Source organism: Diceros bicornis, chromosome 26, assembly GCF_020826845.1.
Source record: "Diceros bicornis minor isolate mBicDic1 chromosome 26, mDicBic1.mat.cur, whole genome shotgun sequence".
In the NCBI taxonomy this organism is placed as follows: Eukaryota; Metazoa; Chordata; class Mammalia; order Perissodactyla; family Rhinocerotidae; genus Diceros; species Diceros bicornis.
This window is the reverse complement of record NC_080765.1, coordinates 26,866,325-26,877,855: the sequence shown is the minus strand read 5'-3', so window position 1 is coordinate 26,877,855 and position 11,531 is coordinate 26,866,325. Positions and strand designations below refer to the sequence as shown.

The following is an 11,531-nucleotide window of genomic DNA, read 5'->3' as shown; positions in this document are numbered from 1 at the left end:
TTTGTAACATAAATAAATGTCGAATCACTATGCTCTACACACGAAACTAATGCAATGTGGTATGCCAACTATACTTCAATGAAAAGAAAAAGAAAACTACTGGAAGAGACACTCTACTCCTGCTGGACATGCACAAGGAAGCAAGTAGCCCATGGAAGGTATTGGCAGCCAACTTGCAACCATGAGGTGGCCATTTCGAGATGAAGACAGAGGGGAGAAAAGGAAGAAAACTGGGTTTTTGGTTTATCATTGAAATGCTAGACCAAGCCTTACCTCAAGTCCATCCCAACTTCTGGACTTTTCAGTTAGTAAGCCTATAAATTCTACTTTCTAAGTCAACTTAAAGCTTTTTGCTATCAAACGACTCCTAAACGACATGTTCATTCTCTTCTCAATGACAAATGGATCATCGAGTCTTTAAAAGCACCTGGAGAAAATTCAGGGTGAGCAGGGCTTTCAGCTCAGCAACATCTTGAGCACAAAAGAATGTTCTGGTCAGGCAGGTGTCCTGAGCATGAACGGTGATATAAGGTACCAATCTGCAGGCAAATCTGCTGATGCTGCCTGGGAGAAAGCAACTGATCAAAGGGTAAAGAGCCACCCAGAGACAGAAGAACTATGGCTCTGAGTTGCACTGGATACTCACGTCTCCTCTCGGCCTCGGTGCTGTGCTGGCCCTGGAAGCATGCCATCAGGCACTTGTGGGAATGGTGGCACACTGACCGCACCGTGTCCAGGCACTGCTGGATCTGACAAAACAGAGACAAGCGAGTCATTTGCACGGCTTAAGAACAAACTCAGCCTCTTCCTGATGTGGTGTTTGCTTGTAGGCAGGAAAAGCATCCTCTAGTCTAATTTTTTAGCTCTAAGGTGTAAACGGAAATGGTCCCCATTCACCTGAATAACTCTGGGTTGTGGGGAGCTGTCCTGTGCATTATGGTATGTTTAGCATCATCTCTGGCCTTTAGCCACTAGATGCCAGTAGCACCCCACTCCCCGCACAGTGACTAACAGAAATGTCTCCAGACATTGTCAAATATGCCTCCAGAGGGCAAAAGCGCCCCTGGTTGAAAACCATTGACCTCCCTTACATGGAGGCTTTTAGATCCCTTAAAGGCTGACTCTATGAGCAGGGGGAGGGGACAGTCCTGACTAAGAATTGGAATCAGAAAGAGTGGTGGCTGTTGAGTGACACATTCCACCACCAGCAAAGGCCCAGGTCCAACCTGCAGAACTGCCAGTGAACATCCTCGGCCCAGACCCAGAGCCACTGCCAAGTGGGAAAACCCAGGGGACATTCAGAAGCTCTCTCCTGCACGTGGCGATGAAGTCTTCCACGCAAAGTACATCAGACAGAGAGTCAGGATAAATGTTCCACAATTTACACGCAAGATCAGTGCCTTTAAAATTATTCCTTACAAGGCTTGAAGTGGTTTTCTGTTTTTACTTTTATTTTAAATAAACCTCTAAGGCAGAATGGACAGCCAGAAGTAAGAAACACTGACTTAGGGAACCATTCATCATGATTAACTTTCAAAATATTATTGCTGGGATATGGCTGTTTATGGCCAAGAGAGCTGCTTTTTACAGGAAGGAATGCCAAAAATGTGTACTCTGATGACTCATTAAGAATGAGAGCAATGCCTTAGGGAAGCTTTCTATTCTAAAGAAAAATCAACAGATTCAAAGCAGAATACAGTTTTACCCCAAAACATTTTACCCAATAAAACGGTTTTGTGCCTCTTTCTCAAAGGCCCTCACTGCGCCAGCAGCTTTTCTTCAGATCCAAGCCCCAACCACCAGGACCCTGATCTGGCAGCATGTTTACATTTAGGACCAGATGCCACATCGCCTTCCCCAAATCTTATAATGACCACATTCAAAAACACTGAAAAACTGATACAGACTCTTCCTTTGCCATAAAATCAGGGAAAAAAACAAACCCAAACTCCATTTCATTCTGATTCCAATTTCCACTAGAAGGTAACGTCGCAGGAACAGGGGCCTTGGTCTGTTCTGTCCACTGATTTATCCCAAGTGCCTGGAACACTGTCTGGCACATGAGTGGAAGATGTTCACTTAATATTTGTTGAAAGAACAAGTATGTATAAGTCCCTATGCAGGCATTAGGCAAACAACAGTAAATAAATTGTGGTTCCCCCTCCAGGGATTCACGGCCTCCCAGGGAAAGGGCATATGAGCAAAATCAACAGGCAGCCTCCTGAACTGCTCTCAGAGATCTGAGAAAAGAGGTGGGAGGACACAGCGAAAGTTAAGGGAAGTTCACACGAGAACACACCAGAACCAAAATCATCTCTGTGCCTTGTAATCTGTTCCCAGCGCTTCCATGTTGAACTCCTTCAACCCTCCTAACAACTTTATGGGGTAGATACTGCTACTACCCTCATTTTTGAGAAGTGGAAACTGAGGCACAGGGAGGTAAAGTAAGTCCCTGAGGCCACACAGCCCGTCAGGGGCAGACCTGGGATTCCAGTCCACGTAGCTGAGCACCTGACTCCACACTTTTAACCACGACTCTCCTTCTTCATAGTTAAAACAACAAAATCAGGGGGGGAAATCATCAGTCCCAGTGATGGCACACATGGAGTAAGCATCTGTGAGAAAACAGGAGTTCCTAGCAACTGACAAACTCCTCAGGCCCCAGTGGACGTTTGGGCAAAGCGGCAAGAACAGACAGTTGCCACCTGAGTTCCATGTGAACTCTGCCCTCCTCCAACGGCCTGTGAGGTCCCCTGGCCTCATCTTGGCGCATCAAGGATTAAATGAGATAACGTCCAATACTGATGTGGGATGTGGGAGGGAGACACTGACAGGAAAACCTAGTTTAGTTAAAGCTTAACTGGACCAAACAGTATTTCTGAGAGTCTGAAAATGAATGTGAAATATATGATAAAAACCAATGAGGAAATACTGTTAAGAAGATGATTCCTTAATAAATCTTTAAAAAAACTTCTAATCCTTAATAAAATCTTCTAGCCCACAAAAAAATGAAAGGGAAAAAAGTGCTCTTAAAATATTCCACCTGCAGAAGGCTGTCATAATTGAGAAGGATGTTCTGGCATGGTGTGGTGGAAGCAGCATTTATCTCAATTGTGCCAACGCCTTCTCTCCATAACAAGAGACAGAAAGTCCCTCGGGAGCATATCCTTGGTCTTCGGGGACTCACTGGAGTACACGTGCTGTAGGTTATGGAAATGAGAGGCAAGAAGACAGGAAGGAGGCTGAATAGAAACCTCCGTGCAGAAGGGGTTCTGTCCCTCCCTAACCATTCTGGTGCGGGTGGGGATGGAGTGGGGTCGGGTGAAGTGATGTGTATAAGGGTCCAGTGCCTCCTGGAAGAAACTCCCAGCCCCAAAGTTAGGGAAACCTGTTGAGAGATGGAGTGGAGAGGCCCTGGGTAAGGTGCCTACCCAGGGAAACGCCCCTCCCTACAGAGAGGAAAGAAAGGCGGGCTGATGATGTGAGGCCACCCTAGGGCCTCAGGGTGGTTCTGAGAGATGTGGCCATTGTCACTGAGACTCTGAGTCCCTCAGGACACAACTCAGGCCAGTGTTGGGGAACAACCGCGAGAGGGGGAGTGAGAAGTCAAACTCTAGGTTGGAGCCAGTGGGGCCCTCTGCTGAGGCTGGCATGGCCTGTGCCATCAAGGGCACCACCACAGCAGCGAACTAGAGTCCCCCAGCCTGCCCTGGACCCGCGACCAGGTCACACTGCCAGTGGACTGGCCAGGCCCCTCCCCCACCCTCACCCAGACCCTTGGCACTTGAAAGCAGGACCACTCCATCTGAGTTTCATAACATGACACCAAATTTCAGATCCCCTTTCTATCACCGTACAACTCAACTACTTTTCTTGCCTACTCTTTTCTAACCAATTTTATTCCATTTCAGGTAAAACAAACAAAAAAACATAAGCTTTAGCGTTTTTCTCACCTAGGGGTTTTTCTTTTTTCTTTAAACAGAACAGTTGAAAAAGATTTTATTTTGTTACCTGTAAGAGATCTTCACTGAGCACTTCTGTTTTCTTGGCCCTGTGAGAAAAATTAAAAGTTCAGAGTTAGAAATCCAGAATGAAAAGCCGCTCATGAAATTTAATAACTATGATCTTGGAGTTTAAAACAAAACAGGCAGACGTGAATGATAACAAGGGGAGAAAATTCACCAATTTTTACATCAGAAATTGAACTACTTTCTGCAGGAGCACTATTGCACTTTTCATCAAACTGCCTTCTTTGCCCCCTAATTCAGTTATTTGATCTTTTTTTTTAAATGATGTAATAGTTTGAGGATGACTTAAAACAATTACATAAGGCCAACTTAGGCAAAACCAAAGACAAACAAACAAAAGTTCGCAGAGAACAGGAACTGAACACCAGAACACACGATCTTGACCAGTGCTGTCACACTGGGGCACTCACGGAAGCACCCACAGGGGGAGGGGATGCACTGATTTAAATGCCATTTTCTGGGTCTCACCTCAAGAGTCTGTAATTCAGTAGGTCTAGACTGAGAGCCTGCTTTTTTTGTGTGTGTGTGTGAGGAAGATCAGCCCTGAGCTAACATCCATGCTAATCTTCCTCTTTTTGCTGAGGAAGACCGGCCTTGAGCTAACATCTATTGCCAGTCCTCCTTTTTTTTTCCCCCCCAAAGCCCCAGTAGATAGTTGTATGTCATAGTTGCACATCCTTCTAGTTGCTGTATGTGGGACGCGGCCTCAGCATGGCCGGAGAAGCGGTGCATTGGTGCGCGCCAGGGATCTGAACCAGGGCCGCCAGCAGTGGAGCGCGAGCACTTAACTGCTAAGCCAGGGGGCAGGCCCAGATCCTGCATTTTTAACAAGCTCCTCCCTGCCCATAATTCCACAGCAGGAGGCCTATAGACCACACTTGGAGAAAAGTCTGCTCTAGAGAAAATTAAACTTCAGGTCTTAAAGTTATCATTTCTGAGTTTCATCACCTTATTGAAACAAATCTGTCAGAAATCCAGAAACATTATTCAATGATTTACACATAATAATAACAACTGAGTGTTCCTTTCTTCAGACAGCTCATCCTGAATTTATAAAGAAACAAAGTATTTTCACAACTTTCCTTTGTCTATGCTTTAGAACTACTGTTGACCTTTCCGGAAAACTGACATGGCGGCCAGCAATCAGCTGAGGAGCATTCGGAGCTGCTGGAGTCTCAGTGGTCAGATTACAATTTTTTTTTTTTTTTTTTTTTTTTTTTGTGAGGAGATCAGCCCTGAGCTAACATCCGCCAATCCTCCTCTTTTTTTTGCTGAGGAAGACGGCCCTGGGCTAACATCGGTGCCCATCTTCCTCCACTTTATATGGGACGCCGCCACAGCATGGCTTACCAAGCAGTGCGTCGGTGCGCGCCCAGGATCCGAACCAGCGAACCCCGGGCCGCCGCAGCGGAGCGCGCGCACTTAACCGCTTGCGCCACCGGGCCGGCCCCAATTTTTTTTTTTTAATAAATAGTTTAAATATCTAACAGAATCTTTTAGGTGAACATTCATGTGACACTGGAAAGCATCAACAGGAAGAGAAGGTTCTGTTTCTGGAATCTCCGTTATAGTATGAGACTGGAATCTGGCCCTTTTAAAATCAAGAAAAGAGTCTTACAATTGGGTGAAACTCTTATTACGAAATTCAACTACTTTCTGCAGGAGCACTATTGCCTTTTCATCAAACTGCCTTCTTTGCCCCCTAGTTCAGTTATTTGATCTTTTTTTTTTTTAATGATGTAATAGTCTGAGGATGAGTTAAAAAAAAATCTGACTGAAATTTGGGACCAAGATAAAATGTCATAATTAAATTGAGAAATAAAATGTTGTAAAGGAATTAATATGCTTTTATTGCTTAACCTAATATTCCAAAGAATAACTCTTAAGTGTAAGGGAGCTCCACTTAAATCACAAACGGTCTAGCTCAATTCACCAAACACCACCAGGCAACATAGATAAGGGCTACTATAAAGACTCACAGGACTCAACAAATCCATCCGCCACACAGGTACTACATAATTCACTTAGGGTTTGTACCCCTCAAATGCAAACGTCTCTGGAAGACAAAAATACTAAAAACGCAACAATTAAAATTAAGCCCTATGATTTTCCCTTGCCTTTTTTTAGCTCCTTGATATTGCCCCCAGCGAGAGCCTGTGATTTCTTGGTGATTTCAACATTCTGGAAAATGATTAGATGATAAACACTGTGCAGGTCAATACTTAAAAGAGATCAAGTTCCTCAGTCATCATGCAGCAGTCTCAGAGTGAAATTCCTAAAAAGGAACAGTGTCTAGGGAACGACAGCACAGGAGCAAAGCTGAGGATGCACCAACACCCCAGCTGACTTGGGGCTCTGCCCTTCACCCAACATGCCCTTCCTCTGGTTCCAAGATAAGGACAGAATCCTAACGCACACCACAGACAGAAAACCACAATCCTGCTCTTAGCCACCCCGTCTCTGAGAACCTGGGGGAAATTTCTCTCCAGAAAAAACTATGTTTGCAAATTCAATCAGCCAGAACAGCCCTCTCTCCCGTGCTGCCAACGCCCCTGGTCAAAGGCAATGGGCAGTCACTGCCTCTCCTGCTAGCTCGCGACTCCAGGGAGGCTGAGCGCAGGGGGAGCTCCATACTAACCCGTGGGGGACAGTGGACCACGTGCCACTCACTGGGGCCCTGGACGAGAGGTCCTCCTTTTATTCAACTTGCATTGTACAGAAACACCCCCACCCCACCCCCAGTGCTCTGGATCAGGCCGGACTCCGTAAGGGGCACAAAAGTCCAACTCCAGACTCCATGCAGTCATCTAGAACGTCCAATTGGAGGGGTCAAGGAAAGGGGATGTGGCGTGAAGCAAAACAAGTTATCTCCACAAACAAACCTAGAAAATTGGCCAGAAGGCGAGCTCTGGAGCTAGAGATCAATCGTGGAGATGGCATAGGAGAACACGTCCTCGCAAGGGAAGTGGGTGAACCACAAGGAAGGGCTCGGGCATCCCTCAGGGCGGGGCGGGACCAGCTCCCGGCTGGGGTGGTCTCCTCCAGAGTCTCGGGGCCTGCACTCTGGGTAGGGCCGGCCCTCCCGTCTCCGCTCTCTGGGGCCGTATAATTCTATAATGAAAATTAAAGAAATGTAATGTTACACTATGAGAAATGATATCTCAATAGATTTTCAATGTACTACAACAAAATTTTCTCTGTTGAGGAAAGCTCATCAGTATATGGTAGGCAAAGGAAGCAGAGTGTGCTGCTTTTAAAGCTTTTTAAAGCTTTGAAGAACCAACTGACTCCTTCTCTTGGCTGGAAATGCATCCAGGGCTTGTGAATTTAAATACCACAGTCACTCTGGACTTGAGAACATGCGGATCCACACACAACCATTCACCACCTAACTAGTTTGAAAATAAGAGCTGGAGAGAGTTTTTCTGCTGCTAAGAATCAGATATTGTTGTCATTTTGCAATTCGTAGACAAAAAATATTAGCTTAAAGGTAAAACTTTCAGTGTGTCAGGTCTCCCCTAGGAATTTTTCTTCCCTCTTGGAATTCTCTATCACCCAGCATCTCTACCTGCCGGTTATCAAGATTGCTCAAGTGTCATATGTCAGAGAAGCCTTCCTTGAACCCCAAGCACATCTCAGAGACCCTGTGTCTGTGCCCAAGCTCCCTCTATCCTAAAACTCGTCAGATCTAGCAAAGTAGAAATACTTTGGTGAATTTCCCCAAGGTACAGCTGGGCATGGGTTCAAGTGGCCACTCCAGCCCACACATCTGCAAGTATCCAATGACCACCTGAAATCCAAGCTGGCTGATTTATAAGTGTGCACACTGACAGGCGACAGGTAGCTGGTAGGTGCTTAGAAGAATTTCTGTGCCTTGCTGAGCAGTTATTTACGTAAATATTTGTATTCATTTGAGCGCCTGTTTACTAGTCTATGATTTATGATTTAAACTCTTTAGGAGGCATAAATTGGCATAAATCCACATAAGTAAGCCATGTGGAAGAACGCTGAGAAACTATAGAAGAAATGCTAATGAAACATTAAAGGAGGGATCAAGTTGAATACCAGACCAAAAGTCTGTCTGAGAAGAAAGACGCCTAGAAAGAAGAACCATGGGAAAGGAGAGGAAGGGAGAAACATCTTAGGACTAATCAAAAGGAAGCAGCCTATGCACATAATCAATAAGCTGTAATTAACGTGAAATATCAAGGCATGGAAACAAGTCTGACAACCCGGAGGGCTGAGATGAACTGAATATTGTTCTCATATCATTGGCTACAAATAGGCTCTACCCACTCAAAAGCAATTTCTTATATAAATCACAGATGGCGACTTTCAACATGATCTCCTTTATCTTCTGAAACCTGTATCAAAGCTGCAGTTACTAAGCGGGGGCGGGCCCTGGAGAGGCTGAGAATCGCCCCCCAACCCCGGGCCGGCCCAGCCTCAGGCGCCCAGTGACGGGAGCGGTGGCCCCAGGCAGCGAGCCCGGGCAGCAGGTCTCGGGGAGGACAGGGGAAGGGGCAGGTCCCTGCTCTCCGGGGCGGGGACACGGGCAGTGGGGACCCCGAGGGGGGTGCGGAGGAGCCGGTCCGACCCCCGACCCCCGCCCGCGGCGCCCGGCCCCGGCACTCGCCTGCCCACGGTCTGCTGGGCCCCCGGCTTCCTGCGGCTGAACCGCTGCTTCCCGGCGGCGGACGGGCCCGCCCGGCGGCTCCTCCACCGCCTCCCGGCCCAGGCGGCGGCGGCTCCCCAGGCCGGCGGCCCCGCCCTCCCGCGTGCCCTCCAGCGCCGCCCGCCGGGCCGCCGGGGCGGGAGCGCAGCCAGGCCCAGGCGCGGCCCCCCGTCGGTCCCCGAGGAGGACGACCCCCCGGGCTGAGCGGGCCCGGGCCTCGCGGGCCACTAGGACCCCGGTGTCCTTTCCTCATCAATGCTTCCTCCACGGATGTGGAACTCACTTCCCTGACTAGATTCAAACACGTGTTGACGGAAGCAGACACACGGCGTGTCCACGGTGTGACACCCCGTATCACAAGAGCCCCCAAACTCATCCAGGGGACCCCTCTCCCTGCAGGGCTGCTCGGGGAGGAGGCGAGGCTGTGAGGAGAGGACCCGGGACCCGCCGGGATGATGGAAATGGTCAGTGTCTTCATCAGGGTCGCGCTTATGCGCGGGTGTAGACATTTGTCCAAACACAGAACTCCTCAGATGGGTGCGGGTCACCGTGTAAATTTTACCTCAGATTATTTTTAAGTGAAAACCAGCAGCTGCAGGACAATACGGACCGTGTGTTCCACTTGGTGACATCAGAGCAATGGGTCCTCTCTTCACAGCGCGGACACGCGCACGGGGGAGGCCGTGTGGGGACTGCCACCTCGAGAGCGGCTGTCATGGCGGCCGGCGCGAGGTGGCAGGAGGGGCGCTGGCACTGGGGACGTCACTGGGGCAGCGGGAGAAGGGGCCCGACCCCGCGGTGGGAAGTCATCGGGATGAGCGGAGGCCCCGGGTGACAGGGTGGGTGGGGAGGGTGACTGGAGACCCACTGGTGAGGTCCAGGGCCAGGCCCCGGGCTCCAGGCAGCCCCTCCCCCACCCCGGCGGTTGGCGCCCCACCCCACCCCCACCCCGGAGCCCCGTTGCCTAGGAACCCTCGGCGTGTTTGGACTCTTCGCCTCGCGCAGGCGCCGGTGCCCCACACTTGGCGGGACTGGCCGACTGGGCTGGACGCTTTGCGCAGAGTGGACCAGGTCAGCTCTGCGATCCGCGGGGATTGCCTCCTGGTTTGGTGGCCTTGGCTCTGGCCTAGGTCATTCCCTGGTGCAAGTGGGCGGCACTGTGGCTTCCCTCACTGGACACATCTCTAACTTCACCAAAGATGTGCTGAGGAAGGGAAGGGAGAAGGCGGAAGAGTCACCGGACTCTGGGAGGACGGAGATGGAGGACGTTCAGGCAATTGTAGCGTCAGAGGAGAGACTGAGAACCCAAGCTTTGAGAAAAGCTGAAAGTTTACAGCAGACCGTGGAGGAGAAAGACACAAGGCTTGCCTCCATGAGAGAAGAAAACAGTCATCTGAAAGGAGCCCTGGAACAACTGAGAGAACAGACTGGAACTGCACCTGTGGTTGACCCTAAAACCCTGGACAGGGTGACACGACTAGAACCTGAGGTCTCTCAACTGATGGTGATAAAAGGTCATCTGGAGGAGGAAGTAAAACATCAAAAGATAGGTGAAGAGCAAAACCAGAGGAAGAAGACACAGCTCCTTCAATCTTTACAAGAGCAGAAACGGGAAATGGATGAACTTAAATACCAGCGTGAGCAAATGCATATGAAGCACACTCAGCTCTTTTCAGCCAAAGATGAGGAAATTAAGAATTTGCAAAACACGATAAAACAAATCAAAACCCAGTTACCTGAAAAAACCCAGCACATGCAGACCAAACATTTGGAGATTTGTCAAGTAGCAAAAGTGCAGAGTCTTAGTATGGAAAATGGAAGTGAAAAGCATGATTTATCTAAAGCTGAAACTGAAAGAATGGGAAAAGGAAGAAAAGAACAGGAATGGGAGATGATCAAACTTCGAACTGAAAAGACTGTCCCTTTGAAGGAGCAGATTGATCAGCCATACAAAGATGAGATTGGTCAACTAACTCGGATTATCCAGCAAAACGAGTTGGAGATACAGGGTCTTCACGCTAGAATAGCTTCAGCTCCCTACATCCAGGCTGTTGGGGACCTTCAGCAGCAATTGCAAACCTATGCTTTGAAAAGGGAACAAATGTTAGCTGTTTTCAATGAGAAGGTGAGGGAAAACAGCAACCTAAAAAGAGAGTATCACAAAATGATGGACATACTGGTTGCCAAAGAAGCAGACCTCGTGAAACTGCAAGATGAAATACAAAACGGCCCACGAGATTTGAAGGTAGTAGTCAGGATATAGTTAGAGAGACGATTCAGAACTTATCACACATCATTCGAGCAAAAGACGTGGAAATCGCTGCCTTGACTCAGAAATGTCAGACTTTATGGAGAATTTTGCAGACATCCAACACTGGCAGTGAGGTTGGAGGTGTTACTGTGAATCAGCTGGAGGAGCTTCTGCAGGAACGTGACACGTTACAGCAGCAGGTCTCCCTAATGGAGGACTGGACACAGCAGGTGATGACCATGGTGCACAACATGCAGCGAGAGTCAGCCCAGCTCCAGAAAGAGCTTCCACAGCTTCAGGCTCGGGTCTTGATGGACAGTGATAATAAGTCTCAAATACGGATGACCTCTACTGACCTGATCCAAAATTATGAAGACGATGAAATCCAAGTCACACATTTGGCAAAGAATTTAGCACGAATGCAGCTCAGCCTAGAGCAGCTGTGCAATGCCAAGGACATTCTTTTAGGTCCACTTGACCTTATTTCACCACAGCCTCCCACCGCATCATCGCTTACTTCAGAGTCAGCCAACTCTCTGAAGGCAGCTAGATCTGGTGCAGTGAGTGAGTCTTCTAA

General features: G+C 48.5%; 1 protein-coding gene across 1 annotated transcript; it reads right to left on the bottom strand.

Annotated features, from left to right (window-relative positions):
• Positions 1-406: 406 nt before the first annotated feature.
• On the bottom strand, positions 407-9,420 carry LOC131422004 (rho GTPase-activating protein 44-like). The gene is made up of 4 exons (XM_058568865.1): positions 9,314-9,420; positions 4,012-4,051; positions 647-749; positions 407-564 (listed from the first exon to the last, which is right to left on the bottom strand). Exons 1-4 carry the CDS (start codon positions 9,418-9,420, stop codon positions 407-409), a joined length of 408 nt encoding a protein of 135 aa, XP_058424848.1.
• Positions 9,421-11,531: the final 2,111 nt, after the last annotated feature.